General features: G+C 42.2%; 1 protein-coding gene across 1 annotated transcript; it reads left to right on the top strand.

The window, feature by feature from the left end:
* Positions 1-4,598: 4,598 nt before the first annotated feature.
* Positions 4,599-11,876, top strand: si:ch211-106h11.1 (volume-regulated anion channel subunit LRRC8D). Its single transcript, XM_017481595.1, has 5 exons — positions 4,599-5,003; positions 6,298-7,191; positions 7,284-7,534; positions 9,240-9,617; positions 9,999-11,876. Exons 2-5 carry the CDS (start codon positions 6,301-6,303, stop codon positions 11,110-11,112), a joined length of 2,634 nt encoding a protein of 877 aa, XP_017337084.1. The 5' UTR covers positions 4,599-5,003; positions 6,298-6,300; the 3' UTR covers positions 11,113-11,876.
* Positions 11,877-18,526: the final 6,650 nt, after the last annotated feature.

Raw genomic sequence — 18,526 nt, 5'->3', positions numbered from 1 at the left:
CGGGACTGCAATTACCACATGCAGTTTTACACTCAGGTCTCCTTTAGTGAACAGTGGACTAGTTCAACAAACAGACTTCATATAAACACCATAATGAACTTTCTTTTACTCTCACACTATCCGTCGTTCCCCAGATGATCACGGGTTCCCTTCTGAGTCTGGTTCCTCTCAAGGTTTCTTCCTCGTATCATCTCAGGGAGTTTTCCCTCACCACCGTCTCCACCGTCTCGCTCAATAGAGATAACTCCACACACTTAAAATCTCTATCCTGTGTTTATATGTTTCTGTAAAGCTGCTTTGAGACAATGTCCGTTGTTAAACGCGCTATAGAAATAAAACTGAATTGAATTGAAAAAATGTAAATTTGAGGCTGAAAAGAATGAAGGTAGAGTAATGATTAGCGTTAGTGCAGCTAATATGGATCGCTATGTACTTTTTAAAAACAGTAAGAGCGTGACAGTAACGGAGGACGACATGACGGCTGAAATGATCAGCAGGATGCTCCAGGCGATGCAGTTTAACAATATTTAAATCACGCGGAATCGACTAAATCGGTTCTTTTTAGAATATGGACTCTTTTTACATTGAATAAAAAATCTTTTAAAATATATTTTTCAGCTATTCTGCAGAATATTCCCAGGCTAAGACGTGTACACAGAAACCTTATTCTGTTTACATAAACGATTTGATTAAAAACGAGAGCAATCTATTCATGAGTGTGTGCCAAGCAAAACAAGACATTTATTTCTTTTTAAATCTCAAAATTATAAACCGATGAACATGAGTCAGAATTTATAAAATGGTGCTGCTGTGCAAGCAGCCAGCTCATGATCCAGCCACTGAAACAGACATGAAGAAGACCATAAAAATATCTCGCGCCTTTATCAGGAGGGACAGATGACTAATATGACTGGCTGTGTGGGTTGTGTCAGCACGACGATAAGCATCATTACACTGGATTAGAGCATTTCTCACAATGAGGTCATGACAGATTTCTTCATTACTGTTCACCGAGGTCAAAGGTGAAGCGCAGTTTTCTGAGATGATCAGGACCTGAGAAATGGCTTCCGATTCAGGAGATAATCCTGTATGAGGTACCAAAAACGCCGAGCCTCAAAAAAGAAAACAACACAAAAGCTTTTTGTCTTAAAACCGTGTTAAAGACCTGAGATGCAACACCCAGCTAAAACTAGGTATGAAACCTAATTCATTGCACTGGTTACATCTCATACTGGTGCAAATGCATTGATTTCATTTAAAAACCTTTGACAAACACTACAACTTGTGGCACCATTTAAGGTGTACACATCATAAAAAAATGCCTCTAACAGCTGTCCAGGTAACCCAGGTCAAAGGTCGAGCCTGTCCAATAGAAGATGGCGTAGAAACGTAAGAAAAATCACTTGCAACTCGGATAAACAATAAACTATAGAAACCCTCATAGAATTTGTAATGGTTTTAATAGTTATAATGGGAATTGTATTGGTTTTAATGGAATCTGGTAATCGATTGGTCTATTTTTATGTCTGTCGGACACCATTATGGACCTATAATGGTAATGGTTTAAATGGCTAACAGCTGATGGTTTGTATTGGTATATGTAATAGAAACCATTAGAATTTCTATGATGGTTTCTTTTGTTTTTTGGGGGTTTTTTGTCAGCAGGGAGGGCCTGAACAAGAGCATCCTAACAGGAACCCTTACAGGAACATCACATCCATTTCACACGTGATCACACGTGATCACGCGTTTTTGTTGTTGTTGTTGTTTTAGTTTTAACATGCGCTTATGTGAATGATTATGCGATCGTGCATTTCGACACGGCCTTAAATCGCACATGGGAATTCAACTAAACGCGCCTGGCGTTGTCTGGATAATACGTGACCGGACGTAGAAAAAAGAACGACTTCTGCGAGAAAATCGCGTCTGAAGAAAACGAAACCTTGTGACCTACATGTTAAAAAAAAGAGTACATTATAAATGTTTATTATGTGTAAATATATCTAAAGAGTGAGAGAGACAGAGAGAGATGCCTTGATGCCTTACATATGAAAAATAAACATGTTATAAGTGTAAAAAAAATCATATGTGAAAATAAATACTGCATGTGAGAAACGCATAAAGTGTGAAATTTCACACGTGCGATTATGTGAAGTTCGTGTGTCTTTTCTGTAAGGCTTATTTTAGGGTTTGCTTGCATGTTTCATGTCGCACTGTCCTCTGCAAAACACTTCCCCTCTTATCTACACTTTGGTGTTATTCTAATGCAAACACACACACACAGATGCGCACAATATGATGAGCGTGAAGGTAGCTGCGATGAGATGAATCTGAGAGTTACACTACTCAGCTTGCATGTATTCTTGCAGATATCCGAATCTGGCCTCTGAGTGCTGACACCTGTATCTGTGTGTGTGTGTGTGTGTGCATGATATTTTTGGAAGAGGCGTGTGTGTGTATGTGAGGGCTTTCTGTAACACTCACCACACCCTGCCTTGCCCTGCTCTGAGTTAATGGGTGAGATTGTTTGAAGAGAGGATGAGGTGTGAAACCACAAGTCCAGTGAAGGACAGCAACTCTTGCATGCAAGCACACACACACACACACACATTTATATTTTCTGACTCCTACTCATCATAAGCTTTGTGTATCAAAGCAGATTTCTGACATCAGGTTGAATCTCGCTTTGCATCGCTTTGTGTATGTGAGCTGCTGTGGTTTTATTGAGATTTTCAGATAGTGTGTTTCGAGCACAAGCGTGAACTGAACATGTTTTGTATATTACTGACCTATCATTTCTTTTGTCTTGCTGCTAAAGAGTTAACATCACACCTCTGTTTACTGCTAATGATGGCACTGTGTGACATGTGTGATGGCCCTGCCTTGTCCTGTGAAAAAAAAAAACATCTATCACGTCTCATCTTTCTTCTGGCTTTCATTTTTTTTGTTCTTTCTTGCTTTATTCTGTTTCATTCTGTAACCATTCTCTCTCTATCTCTCTACTGCTCTCTTACACTTTTTGGACATAGGCACGGGCAGACTGAGGGGGTTGATGGGACAGAGGATAGGATAAGAGTTCCCCCGTGGTTGACCGAATGCTGCAAAATGCCCCTCGGCTACTGCTATCTGCTATAAAATCTGATGAAGTGCCTTCTAGGGTAATGCTAACTTCTAGAATGTGAAAAAGTGCTCTCTATCGTATTGCTATGTACTAGACAATGTGATGAAGCGCTCTCTATTGTACTGCTACGTGCTAGAAAATGTGATGGAGTGCCCTCTGGGTACTGCTATGTGTCAGAAAATGTGAAGGAATGCCCTCTAGGATACTGTTATGTACTTGAAAATGTGATGAAGTACCCTCTAGGATACTGCTATGTGTTGGAAAATGTGATGACGTACCCTCTGGGTACTGCTATGTGTGAGAAAATGTGATGAAGTGCCTTCTAGGCTACTGCTATGTGATAGAAAATGTGATGAAGTGCCCCTGGCTACTGCTATGCATCAGAAAATGTGATAAAGTGTCCTCTAGGGTACTGCTGTGTGCTAGAAAATGTGATGAAGTGCCCTTTATTGTAGTGCTACATGCTAGAAAATGTGACAGAGTGCCCTCTAGGGTACTGCTACTTGCTAGAAAATATGATGAAGTACCCTCTAGGATACTGCTTTGTGCTAGAAAATGTGATGACGTGCCCTCTAGGGTACTGCTAACTGCTAGAAAATGTGATAAAGTGCCCTCTAAGGTACTGCTATGTGCTTGAAAATGTGATGAAGTGCCCTCTAGGGTGCCCTTCCAATAAGTGATGCAGTGCCCTGTAAAGTATCATTATGTGGTGCGAGGAAACATGATGCATTGTGATGGGTGACCAGTGCCCCGTCGACCTCCCTACTTGCCCTTTTAATTATTGTTTTCACCCCTGCGTGTAGGACAGGGTGGTTTCATTTGTCTAGTGTTATTCACACCATGCCACACGTGTGTGTAGTTTCAGCGTTTCAGAGGAAGGGGCTGTCCCTCTTTACTTTAACCGACAACTTTAAAAGTAGAACATGTAATAGTGCCCTCTGCTGGTCATATACAAATAGGTGACCTGCAGTTTATCGCTTTAAGACACTTTTGGTCAGTACTATTTTGTATAGTAGGCTAATAATAATAATAATAACAATAACAATAATAATAATAATAATGATAATAATAATAATAATAATAATAATAATAATAATAATAATAATAATAATTAACAACAACGTCATTTTAGAGGGATTTTCTGAAAACGACAACAAAGGGAACAGGTTACATTTTGTAATAAATATCATTTTAAAAAATTTTCATATATATATATATATATATATATATATATATATATATATATATATATATATATATATATATATATGTGTGTGTGTGTGTGTGTGTGTGTGTGTGTGTGTGTGTGTGTGTGTTGTTTATTTTTGTCTTCTCCGACACTGTTTGTGAATAACAGTATTGTCCTAACGGCTTTTGCCCCATTGCCATGGCAACCTCAGCAACCTCAAAGAGAATCCCAGAGCACGTGCTCCACTTTCCTGCGCGTGCGTGCTACTCCACTAACTAGTACGCCAGAAACAGTACGCGAGGATAGGTCGCGAGCGTGCGAGTCGCCATGACAACGCCCAAACATGCGCACTACCGTCCTAAAAAGTGTTTAAACTCTTTTCTCCCTCTTCACGGAGGAGCGGACCCGAGCGAACCGGACTGCACCGGCCCCAGCTGTTTAACGGCCCTGTCCCAAACCGCTGCCTACTCTAGTGCACTACTGCCGGGCTACAGGTCTGGTACACTCCGCACGGTGCACTGCACGGCTAGCTACTGCCCTATACACGCGGTGTCTATCTTACACCCCATAGTGCGCCTTTCTAGGGAGTAAGGTGCTATTTGGGATTCGGCCCATGTCATTCATTTTGTGATTCTCTGTAAGCGGCCAAAGCTGTTCATGTCGGACAACTAAAACTTTCTCACTTTCCTAGCAGTAAGTATATATACATATATATTTATATATTTATTTTTAATATGTTTGGGGGTTTTTTTTAATCTAATAAACAAGTGAGAAAAATATTACGTTTTTTTTTTGTGAAATAATATATAATAATAAAATATTATGTATATATAATCTAAGCCTTAGGCTACAGTATCCTCCTCCTCCTACTACTACTACTACTACTACTACCAATAATAATAATAATAATAATAATAATAATAATAATAATAATAATAGTATTATCAAATAATAATACTAATAATACTACTAATAATAATCATAATAAAATAATAATCATCATAATCATAATAATAATAGACTTTTCAACTCCAGAACTACACTCCTTCATCATTTCACTGTAATTTCACTGTAAAGTGGGTGGGGCTAATCTTGGGTAAAAGCATATGCATTACTCTGACCAATCACAAGGCAGATATCGCTCCTTAATTCCACATAACCTTTATCAAAACTGTTCCTGCTTGAAATCTCTCTTCTATACAGAATCCCTAAGAGGCCGTGCTTCTTATTATTTTATTTTCTTTCTTGTTTTCTCGTTTTTTTCGTTGTGGAGGCAGCAGAAGCTTAGCGCAATCCCACAGCATCGTGGATGAACAAATTCGTTTTTACTTTGATCAGGGACTCACTCAAGCTGAAACAGCTCCATGTCTGTCAGTGAGTGACGACTTCCACGTTAGTGTCTGACAGTCTTAATGTGGAGATAAAGTCCATCTCTTCAGCGGCCAATTATTACATTTATGATGGTGATCGCGATGGCGCAGACGGCAACACCGGTCCCATTCCCAAGGCGCAAGATTTTCTCATGATAAAATTACGTCATGAGAAAACAACTTTTGTTGTGCCGAGATCGCGAGAAAATGAAGTCGAGGACACAAGGAAACAACTTTTTGTTATGTGGCGATCACGAGAAAACAAGACAGAAAACTAATAATGCATGGCCTCTTAGGGCTTCCGTACTTCTGAACAGCCTAGCAAGTAAACTCTAACCTCACGAGTGGATGTTATCCTCACAGATCAAAGCTAACCTATTGAGTAAACGCTATCCTAGTGGGTAAAAAGCAAACTACTGAGAGAAAGAAAGCCGATAATGCAATAACTCTATATTTGATCAGCAGGTTGAGCTGGCGTTGGAGCAGTGGTTCATCATATTCTTTCTTTTTCAGTGCAAATTTTCCAGATGTTGAACATTTTTAATATTTACTGTGTTCCCTGGGATTTTAATGATGTAGTTGTTTAATCTCTATCCTCTCCCTTGCCCTCTGTGAAGGTGATGTTCACTCTGTCAGAGCTCTGGTCTGTTACTGAGAGACAGGGTCACTATAAGCTGCTGAAGCCATGGTGGGAGGTCTTCATGGACTATCTGGTGCTCCTCATGCTCATGGTGTCAATCCTGGCCGGGACTCTGTTACTCTCACAGGACGGGGTGGTGTGTGTCCCCATACGCTCCACCTCAAGCAACTCCAGCGCTTCTTTTGGAATTCCCTCAGGTCCTGGTACACCTCATACTGCGTCAAATGTCCCCATATCCAGGAGTCTAGCTACAGGCATTCGGACTGACCTTGACTACCAGCAGTACATCTATGTGAGCACCGTGTGCTACCACAAAGCTCTGCCGTGGTTCTCACGCTTCCTGCCCTATGTCACCTTACTGCAATCGTTGCTCCTGCTGGCTAGTGGTTCCTTCTGGTTCCACTTTCCGCTCACATCTGCCCGCATTGAGCACTTTTTAGCCATCCTTGCCAAGTGCTGTGAGTCGCCCTGGACCTCCAGGGCACTTTCCCATGCTGCCAAGCTGGACAGAGCACATCACAGTCACCCATCAGATGAGGACAAAGTGACAAGGACCCAAGTGCCACACATTCCTAAATTCTTTACTCGACAGTCCAGCCTTGACTCCGGGACTGACAGCCCCCTGCTGGCCAGGATGGGTAGTACCTCCACCCAGCCTTCTCCATGTCCATCCAATTTGTCACACTGCTCCACACTGTCCTCTACCTCAATCCTAGAACCAGCTTCTCTGCATAAGGCAGCTACTGTTCTTCCAGAAGGTTCTAGCACCGGGCCCACGCTGGACCGGAGTGACGGAGAACTGGCCAGAGCTCTGTTTGAGAGAGTCCGCAGGTTCCGGGGACACTGCGAGAGCTCTAATATCATTTACAAGGTCAATAGAAGGTTCAGAATTCCAGGTATATATCATTCTGCCTTGGTTGTTAGGTAATAGTAAACCTGGGTCCCCTGTCTCCTTTCTCTCAGGTGTACACAGCTCAGACGGTGTTCAAAGTGCTGAAGTTCATCGTGATTGTGAGCTACACCACACCTCTACTGGGTTCCATCTCTTTTACTCACACCTGCGAGCCCCATTCCCACGCTTTAACAGGATACCAGACCTTTCAGTGCAGCCACCTGCTATCATCTGTCCTGCGCAAACTGATGAAAGCCTACATCTGTCTCGTGGGCCTTTACGGCCTGCTGGGTGTCTACACCCTTTTCTGGATTTTCCACAAGTACGCTTGTGAGCAATATTTTACCAAGAGTACGAGTACAGATCTGTAATCAGGTCCCTTTTGACTATATAATTGTCATTATTTGGCTGAAAACTAAGGGAAACTGATCCTGGATCAGCACTGTTACTCTGAGACTTGTGTATCCTTCTGCACTGTAGTCCATGGGTCCTGCTGTAAATATTCTCAAAGAAACTGAAAAAATAGGACAGCGTTTTAAAATTAAGCAGCAAGAAATGTTACAGAAATATACAGTGGCCTCCAAAATGATTGCTGACTTTCATGAAAACGTGAACATGTAAAAAAAATAACACTGGATTCAAAATTATGGCCATATTCATACTTCAGGGAAACACACGCGACAACAGAGTTCCTGTGGACTGAGAACAAAAGAAAATTAATATTGTAGATATTATAAATATGCTATAGATATTTTGTATATCTGTAAATTAATATATATTATTTCTGGTGGTAGAAGGAATTTGATTTCAAGTATGCTGATTTGCATTCATTTAAAATATTCCTCAGGGAATATTTTGGCACATAATATTTATGACAGAAAGTAGTTCTAATAAGAATTTTGTTTTGCTAGAGCAAATATAAATACCATCGTTCTTCCGATTAGTGTAGGAAGGAATGTAATTATTGTACATGATTTTTTTTTTTATACAAGAATTTATTCTCAGTTTTATGATTGGTGCTATTAGGACAATGAATAGGCAAGTATCTTCTTAGCTTTATCTCTACGTTTACGGCATTTGGCAGACACCCTTATTCAAAAGGACTTACACGTATGCAGTTGAGGGTCAAGGGTCTTGCTCAGAGGCCCAACAGTGGCAGCTTGGTGGTGTGAAGTTTGAGCTCATGTCCTTCTATGCAATAGTTCAGCATCTTAACCACTGAGCTACCACTGCCCTTGACCTTGTATTGTCATCAGCTAAAACGCCATTCATAGCTGTCTCTATGTAGCCTCTTTTTTTTCTCCATTTTCGGATTTTCCCCCATTTTCTACCCAAATTGGTCACCTGCCAATTAAACCACTTTTTTTTAAATGCTCCTCATGGTTTGTCACATTAGACCATAACACACTCAGAGGAAAATGCTATCTGCCCTCCTTTACATACACAAGCTCAAACACTTAGTTGATTATTGTCCTTTTGACTGATAGGGGAGAGAGAGTAAGCGCCTCCCACCCAGAGAGCACAGCCAATTTTGCTGTGAATAACCAATAAATAAACTGAAAATAAATTTGATTCAGAAGTCAAAGTTGGATGGGGAAAAATAGATTTAGTTGTTAACCATTAGTTGATCTGCTGAATGATACTAACTCATTTGTTAATCTTTCCTTCCAAGCTTTCAGTCGAGCATGGAGATGAATGCTAACAAAGTGAGTAAATGTGATTAGTGTCTCTTTTAACAAAACACCTGCTGCTCTCTTATTAGATTCAGACTGATGTCCACATTTTCTTTGGTTCATTAGAGCATCAATAGAAGTGGTGCTATTGAGCAACTAGCAACAGAGGATCTGCTACAGATTACCTAAAAAAAATGACTTGGTTCCTGAAAAGGTTCCTGTGGTGCTGCCATTAACATTTCTTACGTTAATAAGAACTGTCAACACTGGCTCTGTTGCTCAGTAGCACTTCATCACACCGTACTCATCAACAGCTCCTTCTGACATTTTAGCAAGTCTCTGTCTCATTCCCAGGTCTCTGAGACAGTACTCGTTCCAGCATCTGCGTGAAATAGGTTCCATGTTGGACGCTCCAGACCTGTGTAATGACCTGGCCTTCTTGTTACACATGACGGATCAGTACGACCCCCTGCTGGCTCAGCGTCTCTCAGTTTTCCTGTCTCCTGTCAGTGAGACGCGGCTCATGGAGGAGAACTTGGAGCGTCGTTGGAACGCTGCCCGTCTGCGCTCAATGATAACCTCCGATCACAAGGGGCGTGCTCTGCTGCAGCTGGTGGCCGTTCCTCATCTCCCTCCTGCACTCTTCACCCTGAGCCAGCTCGAAGTGCTGAAGCTGGAGTTAATTGGAGATGCTAAGCTAACAGCACAGATCTCCAATATGACTGCCTTGAGGTGATGGTTTGAAGAGTAATCCACAGGTTGTTTTCCAGGTTGCACTTGAGTTTCTTTCCAGACCCTGGGTCATTTGCTGTTTTTTGAGCCCAGGTGTGGTCCACAGAACCAATCCCTGGTTCTCTTGAAAATGGTGGTCTGGGGCTCGGTTCAACCGAACGGAACCCCATGACAAATACAGGTCATGTATTTGGACCAAATGTGAAAACTCCCTTAGTTACAAATTGTTTGGTTGTGGCATCCCAGAGCATGGGAAGGTTTTTGACAACCAAGTCATAGCCTTTGTTTACAGAACATCTAAAGTAGTTAATCTATCAGGAAGGCTTATTATTAAATTGTTTTTGTTTTAATGAAACCTAAACCAACACTTTCTTTCCACAGGGAACTTCACTTGTACCACTGCTCAGCTACTGTGGAGTCTGGTGCACTTATAGTCCTCCAGGAGCGTCTAGAGTCTCTGCACCTCACCTTCACCCAAGCTGCAGAGATCCCTGGCTGGGTGTATTCACTGCGCAGCCTGCAGGAGCTACACCTGAGTGGACGAGTGGCCAGTGAGGGCACTATCAGCCGTGGCTGGGCGCTGGGCAGCCTACGCTATTTGCGCCACCTACGGGTCCTCGCGTTGCGTGGCATGCTCCAGAGAATCCCATCAGAGCTGAGCGAGGTTGCGGGCAGCTTGGTGCATTTGGAGATCCACAACGAAGGTGCCAGGCTGTTGGTGCTAACAGGACTGCGACGTCTTGTGGGGTTGACTGAACTGGAGCTGCAGGGATGCCAGCTGGAGAGATTGCCTTCTGCTTTGTTATCGCTAACAGGATTGCGCAGTTTGGACCTGCAGCACAACTGCCTAAGGACATTGGAGGAACTGCTGGGACTGCAGCATCTGAGGCGTCTTTCCTGCCTACGATTGGCGCACAATCGCATACTGGCTGTTCCTACCAGCGTGGGAGTCCTGCGGGCCTTGGAGCTCTTGGACTTGTCACACAATGAGCTGCGGAGTCTTCCACCAGCTCTTTTCACAATCCATCGACTCCGGCGCCTCCTGCTAGCTGGGAACCTGCTTGAGGAACTGCCTGCTGAAGTGGGGGCACTCACTCTCCTCACTGAGCTCGACCTGAGCAGGAACAGGCTCGAGAGAATTCCAGAGGCACTTTTTGCCAACTGCAAGGAGTTGCGCATTCTGAATTTGGCCAACAACTCCCTAGGGTCCCTGAATATGGGATTGGGCTCTTTGAGGTACCTTTCCAAGCTGGATGTACAAGGAAACAACCTTGAGGAACTGCCCATTGAGCTTGGTTGCTGCTCAGGGCTCCGTGGAGGTGGTTTGCTGGTGGAGAGCTGGCTGCTCCACACTTTGCCATGTCACATCAGGGACTTCCTGCAGCAGCCATCTTGTGCTTCTTCCAAAGCTAATTCCCGCCCTTGTTCCGATACATTCCCTGCCTTCTCTGCCGCCCAGTGGAGCTTTCTCTCATCTGTGGAATCACGCATATAGTTGAGAAGAGATCTGAAAATGCTTTCATTTTGATGGTGAGAAAGTCAGTGTGTGTTTTGTTCGGCGACAACCATTGGTCCGAATTCGCTAGAAGGATGCAGCATCAATGCTTTCATGTTGAAATTCAGTGGAAAGCAAAATATAGACTTTCCACATTCTAATGACGGATTAGTAACCCGAGCTCAATTTTTAACAAATTTTGGAACAGTTTTATTCACTTTATTGTTTTATTATTTTAAAATCAGTAGAAAAAAGTCCTTTATTTAACACCGCATATTATAAATCTATGTTTATCTGAATGTATTAAATCTCACACTCACAAAATTGTACTCTAAATAAATGAATGCAAATATAAAATGTCATCTAATGAACTAACTTCAGCTAAGCACGGCAATGTCGCGATGGAACGACGATTGCGTGAAAATCTGATGGTTAAAAAATAATACAGGCTAATAGGCTAATAAAGTCATTACAAACTAACAGTAAGCCTACCTCAGATTCTGAAGTCAGTTACTTTCAAATCAAAGGCTACTAAATTGTATCGTATACTAGAGTAGCAGAATCCAGTGACTCGTAACATATCGTGTGAAAGCCTGAGGTTTACACCCCTACCGAGTGCTGTCTATTTACATTCAGGAAATTCTTGTTTGGATTTGATATTTATAGTGTTTTTAAATTGTCAGTATATATTAATGGGTGTATTTTTTTTATGCATTTGTAACTCCATAATTTAACTTACAATTAAAACAATAACATTTGACTAATCTCTGTTTTTCATTGGGTCTTCATGTTCATACTACACTCACTGTCCACTTTATTAGGAACCCCTGTACACCTGCACATTTGAGTGATTGTCTAATCAGCCAATGATGTGACAGGAGCACAATCAGGAGTAAATTCCTGGTCAGATACAGCTCAAGAGCTTCAGTTAATCTTCACGTCAAACGTCAAAATTGGGAACAAATGCGATCTTGGTGACTTTGACCGTGGCGTGGTCATTGGAGACAGATGGGGTGGTTTGAGCGTTTCAGAAACGGCTCATCTTCACACACAACCGTCATTAGCGTCTATACAGAATGGTAAACTTTACACCGTGTTATACACAACACATGGACAACGCCATTCAGTCCTGTTTGGGATCACGGTAGAGCATTTTCAATCCTATTCTACTCTCTAATGCACTTCACTTCATTCTCCTAACTCTATTAGAGAAATGATATTTTATCGTGGGGAAAGAATCCTCTTGTTTCGTATATACATTTTCTGGCTTTCTGCACAAAGCCAAGGTGTGGCTGCCATACACAAATTACATCCTTGTTCCTCTCACAGGTTATCTTTCTGTGACGCTACACAGAGATCTCTCTTTCAGGTTTTCTCGACCACAGCAAATCCTCAATCGGCACCACTCAGTCCTATTCGGGACCACAGAGGTAAAGTCTGATATGAACTGATAAGAAACGATTTGTCTTGCAGCTAAAGTTGACATAACAACTAAAAAAATTCATCTATTAGTTGGTTGGGGAATCCGACCTTGTTTCTAATGTGTGCATAATTGTATATTATTTTGCCTTTAATAACTTTGTTGCTTTGTTGTACAGAATAGAGAGATGGACAGCAGCCGAGCGGATATTCTGTTAGATCTTGTACCGCAGGAAGCGCTGATTCGTTTTTTTCGCTGTAAGAAGACAGAGATCTCCTATGGCATAGACGAACCGCTCCTTTTCCTCAACCAGCTCCGAGACCATGGTCTGGTACCTGATGATCTCTACCAGGCAAGAGAGCATGAACAATGTCTATTTTACATTCCTTCATTTGCTACAAGAGTTTTTCCCCTTAATACTAAATAAAGAAACGGACTGGTTTGATTTGCTAAAGCTATTTTCTGTCATTGTATTTTAGTGTTCATGGTGAGGTTTGTTACTGTTTGAATGGTTGGTAGTGTTTATTAATAAGTGTTACTAGTATCAGGTACCATAGATGTAATAGATGTACCCTAGATACTGAAAGTGAAAGCACTGTAGCCTACGTTAATTTGTGATGGAAATCACAGTATGCAAATGATGAGTTCACTGGAGCTCGTAAATAGTGCTTAAGACCTGCCACACACCTCCACTGACTGTATGCATTATTTATTTTACATTTTATGTTTGATTTGGTTTAGTTGACATCTATGAAAGAAGTGCCAGTGCTTTGGAGTCAAACGGTTTCTTTAAGTTGCACTATCATAGCCTAGTGTGAACGTGAGTAGTGAGAAGGAACTTGGTTAGTTCCACCTGGAAACACGCAAACAAAAGGAAGGTTTTTATGAAGCAAACATTTTTTTTTTCAAAGATTGTGCAAGTAAAGTGCATCTGAGGCTGTAGGAGGTTGATAAACCTGTAGATAGCAATGTAATGTGTTTACATCTCAAAAACACACTGGCAACTGAGGTCCAGGCTGCAGAGTCGTATTTAATTACTTTACTGCAAAACCATTAAAGTCAAGAACAAGGCAGACTCAAGCAGCACAAGTCTGGAGACCTGCGTGCGGGAAAATCCCAGCAGCTTAGCAGTTTCGGAAATATTCGAACCAGCCGTCTGGTACCAGTCACTGAGGTCAAAGTCACTGAGAAAATCACTTTTTTGTCCAGGGGAGCTTAATATGAAATGTGTTTGTATTTAACAGTAATTCTATTTAAAATTCAGTCATCAGATCTTGAATTCTCTCTCTCTCTCTCTCTCTCTCTCTCTCTCTCTCTCTCTCTCTCTCTCTCTCTCTGTAGAAGATCATAAAGATGAAAAGTAAGGAGAGAAAGCAGAATGGTGTGTATAAGGTTTTGGAATGGCTGGAACAGGAGCGAGAGGAGTGTATGAAGAAGTTTTGGAGATGTGTATTTCAGGAGCACATCCTGCAGAAATATCCTTTTCTGCACGCACTCCAAACCAGCCTTCTGGATGGTCAGTCTCTCCATTTTATTTCTTCACTTTTCTGTGTTAACTTTATTGTTTTCCCACGCTCGGATTTCCAAATTCAAAGTCTAAGAGTTTCTGATTTTCTCGAGTTTATTATTTCGATGGATTTGAATGCACTGTATGCGTCTCTCATTTAAGGATCCTTCAGGATTCGTGAAAATGCAGAGAAACCGAGCCTTTCTTTCCATACGGAAAGGAAGGGAAAGGCGGCGGAGCAAAAGAAGGGTGTAACAAAGAGAAAGAAAAACATTGATGAGACAGAGGAACCAAGCCCTTCTTCTGGGTCCAGCTCCGACATTGAGAACCCCAACATGTGTGAGTCTATGGCAAAGTGATACACTGAGCTAACAGTGTTTGGGTTTAGTAGATACAATGCACATACTTTTATTCCACATATGGAGATGTGTAAGAATAACGTTCAGGAATCATTTAAAGAAGGGTCTCAGTGAAGTCAGGGAGATAAAGGATTATCTGAGATTTCTCAAAGACTGATGTTAAAAGGGATCATTGATTATCAGGTTGTTAGTTTCAGGCACCTAAAACAGTAATGCATGTCTGTATAGCCCAAATGATGCACTAATCCGTAGCTTATTAACACTCTTAACAATTGTTTTGTCGTTAGATTTAGTTGCAGTTTTTTAATATGTAGCCCTCATGGTCCTACCAATAAAATGAGATTCTAGAAGGAGGACATTTGGACATTGGATTGTTATAAGACTCAGTTTCCTGTTACAGGTGGAGATAAAGAAGGCACAGTGTATCAGGACAAGCTTGCCAGAGGTACACCTTCATCATTCACATAGCCTTGAACTTTTTCTTAAAAGGTAGAGATGGCTTCACCTGTTCTATAATCTCTCACCGATCATACGTCTCGAATATGTATAACAGACCTCGATTAAAAAAGGGATGTTGTTGGTTGATGTTGTTGGCATTAATGTTAATTCAAGTGATATGTTATTGTACTGTATATTATTATGCATGATTGATCAGAAAACCAGTTGAGCCTGTGGAAATTCATCTTGGATCTTTTTTTGTACGGCATGGTAAAATGCAAAAATGCAAGATGAATGGTGAAATGCTGCCTTTAAGAAGTGCAGGGATAGAAATAGAATAACCATCATCATGGTTGTCATCATAATCATCAGCATCAGCAGTGTACAATGTGGGTTGATATGATATGACAGATGTGCTTAGTAGGGCTACTCTGCTAATCACAGTACTTCAGGCATGGTTTGAATGAGACACGGGATTAGTGGAGGCAAAAGTTGTTGGAAGTTGTGATTAAAATTGGAAAGGCTTTCCAAACTGGTGGGGCGCAGTGACAACAGGCTGAGTGGGACAGTCCAGACGTCTGTATTCCCCAGCCACAGATACCAGCTTTTCCTGTGGGATCCTCAGACATTCCCAGGACAACTGTGGCAATCTCTCCAGAGGTCTTAGGTCTGCTCCAGGATGTCCAACAGCTTTAGTGGCAGCCAACCAGGAGATATCATTCTAAGCCTCAAGAACGGTCTCCTCTCGATTCAGAGGAGGAGCAGCGGCGTTATTCAGAGGCTCCAACAGATCATCAGGCACCTCATACACTGGGTGAGATCAGCAACCCTGCAGAGGAACCTCATTTACACCACCTATACTCGCAACCTTATTCTTTCAGCCACTTCCCACAGCTCGCGACCGTAGGTGAGCATGTAAATAAGATCCTAAGATACTTAGAATCCTGTGCCAGGGGCAAGGTTGCTTATGCTTGCTGAATGTCTGTTTCCGATGGTGCCAAGTGAACATCATCCGCATATAACAGGGATGTTACCCCTAGCCTGTCCCATACTGGAAATCTCTCTAAGCTCAGCTGTAGCTCATCCTGTCAATGAAAACACAAACAGGAGCTGAGGTAAGACATAGTCTTGACGGAGTCTGACACCCACTGTAAACAATCTCAACTTGGCATTGAGATTGCAGACAGAACTAGCTCTACTGCGCTTATACAGAGACCAAATAGCATAAACTAGAGTCCCAGATAACCCATTTATCTTCCACAACATATGGTGAGACACACAATCATAGGCCTCCTCCTAATTCACAAAACTCGTCTGGAATCGCATTCTACCATGACAAAGCAGTGCAAGATGGAAGAACTGATCCGTTGTTCCACGGCCTAGGCAGAACCTGCATTGTTTCTCCTGAATCAAAGGCGTCATATGGAGTCTCTTCTCCAAAACTCTGGCATATACTTTTCCTGGAAGGCTGAGAAGTGTGATTCCTTAATAATTGAAAACACACCCTAGTCCTCCCCCACCCTTTTTATTTTAAATTAGGCACCACTCACCACCCACGAACAGTCCAAAGGCACTGCCCTAGATCTCCATGAAACATTGAAGAGACACGTTTATGTTCCCTAAGTCAAATTCTCATCCATGGCCCAAATCAAAAGTGGGAACATGAAATTGCTCTCAGTGTCCAGGAACTTTCTTGTTTCTTATGTATAAATTTGTATGTATGAATTCCTTTCCATCATGTGTTCATCCACTGCTCTCTGTTAGAGTCAGTATCTGGTGTGGAGATGGATGAATCAAGTAACGACTTTGAGGATTACATAAGAAGAAGAAGGGAACTACTAGTAGAAGAGGAAGAGGAAGAAGAGAGCGAGCCAGTGGATCTGTCGCAGTTTGAGCCTGCTGTTTTACCGGTCAGCTGCGGTTCTGTCACTGGGGGTTTACATAAAAGCAGATTTGCAGGTAGGTGGTAATCAGAGCTAAGCCTAATGGTCTGAGTGAGCTTGCAGTGTGGATTATGGACATTATCGCAATGCACAGTATAAGTGCAATAAGTGCACGGTATGACTACAATGACATGGAACACATAATACGACTGCAATATGTGCTCAGTATAACAGCATGTGCCATAAAATGCAAGTAATTGTGCACAGTAAAACAGTGCATGACCGGACATGACTTGTATGCACAAAAACATGTGTGTTTTTGCTGCAGGGCCACGCAGTAAGAGCATCCACACAGAGGAGCGCTGGTTCACTCCCGAAGAGTTCGTAAAGCAGGAGTCAACTCTGACAGACGGACACTGGAAGAACGACATAATGTGTCACGGCAAAACCCTTAACTACCTGGTGAAGGTAATGTGATCAGTGATGTATTAGCTTACACACATTATATCTCCAACCATTAGAAATTTGTAGGCATTGCTACAGTCACTGTGTGTTACTTTCTACCAGGGCTTTCATTTTCTCTCTCTATCGCAGTGTTAAATAAGAAACAACACACAAGGTGCCGTGCTGTTATAGGAACATAATCCTCACTGGGGCTTCCAGCCTGAAGCGACGCGGAAGTGTGTTATTCCTCTTATACCATGGCAATTTGCCAAAGTTTACCATTTTTCATTTTTTTAAATAAGACGACTCTTTTGAAGTTCATAAGATGAAAAAAATGCAGCTTGTCAGAAAGTGTCTTGAAGGCTTTCCTCTTTCCTGTGGCAGAAAACATACTGACTGTTACACTGGAGACTCCTTCCTTGTACATAAGTTACATGTACATGTCATAACAGACAGCTTTACCACATCTATAGTTATATGCTTTTCTTTGTTAAATAACACGTTGGTTTTTTTAATCTGTTAATGTAATATACACCGATCAGCCATAACACTGACCACCATAACCACTGACAGGTGACGTGAATGACGTTGATTATCTCGTTACAGCGACACCTGTCGAGGGGTGGGTGTATTTACTGTATTAGGCAGTAAGTGAACAGTCAGTTCTCGAAGTTGACGTGTTGGAAGCAGGAAAAATGGGCAAGCGTAAGGATCTGAGAGACTTTATCAAGGGCCAAATTGTGACGGCTAGACGACTGGGTCAGGGCTTCTCCAAAACGGCAGGTCTTGTGGGGTGTTCCTGGTATTCCTGGTTAGAACTTACCAAAAGTGGTCCAAGGAAGGACAACTATTGAACCGGTGACAGGCTCATGGGCGCCCAAGACTCATTGATACACGTGGGGAGTGAAGGCTAGCCAGTCTGGTCCGATCCCACAGAAGAGCTACTGTAGTACAAATTGCTGAAAAAGTTAATGCTGGCTCTGATAGAAAGGTGTAAGAACACACAGAGCATCACAGCTTGCTGCATATGGGGCTGCATAGCTGCAGAGCCATCAGAGTGCCCATGCTGACCCCTGTACACCACCGAAAGCTCCTACAATGGGCATATGGGCATAAGAACTGGACCATGGAGCAATGGAAGAAGGTGGCCTGGTCTGATGAATCAGGTTTTCTTTTACATCATGTGGAGGCCGAGTGTGTGTGTGTGTCACTTACCTGGGGAAGAGATGGCACCAGGATGGTCTATGGGAAGAAGGCAAGCTGGTGGAGGCAGTGTGATGCTCTGGGCAATGTTCTGCTGGGAAACCTCGGATCCTGCATTCATGTGGATGTTACTTTGACAAGTACCACCTACCTAAACATT

Source organism: Ictalurus punctatus, chromosome 12 (genome assembly GCF_001660625.3).
Source record: "Ictalurus punctatus breed USDA103 chromosome 12, Coco_2.0, whole genome shotgun sequence".
NCBI classification, from domain to species: Eukaryota; Metazoa; Chordata; class Actinopteri; order Siluriformes; family Ictaluridae; genus Ictalurus; species Ictalurus punctatus.
The sequence above is the reverse complement of the archived record's forward strand: the minus strand, read 5'-3'. Positions and strand labels throughout refer to the sequence as shown.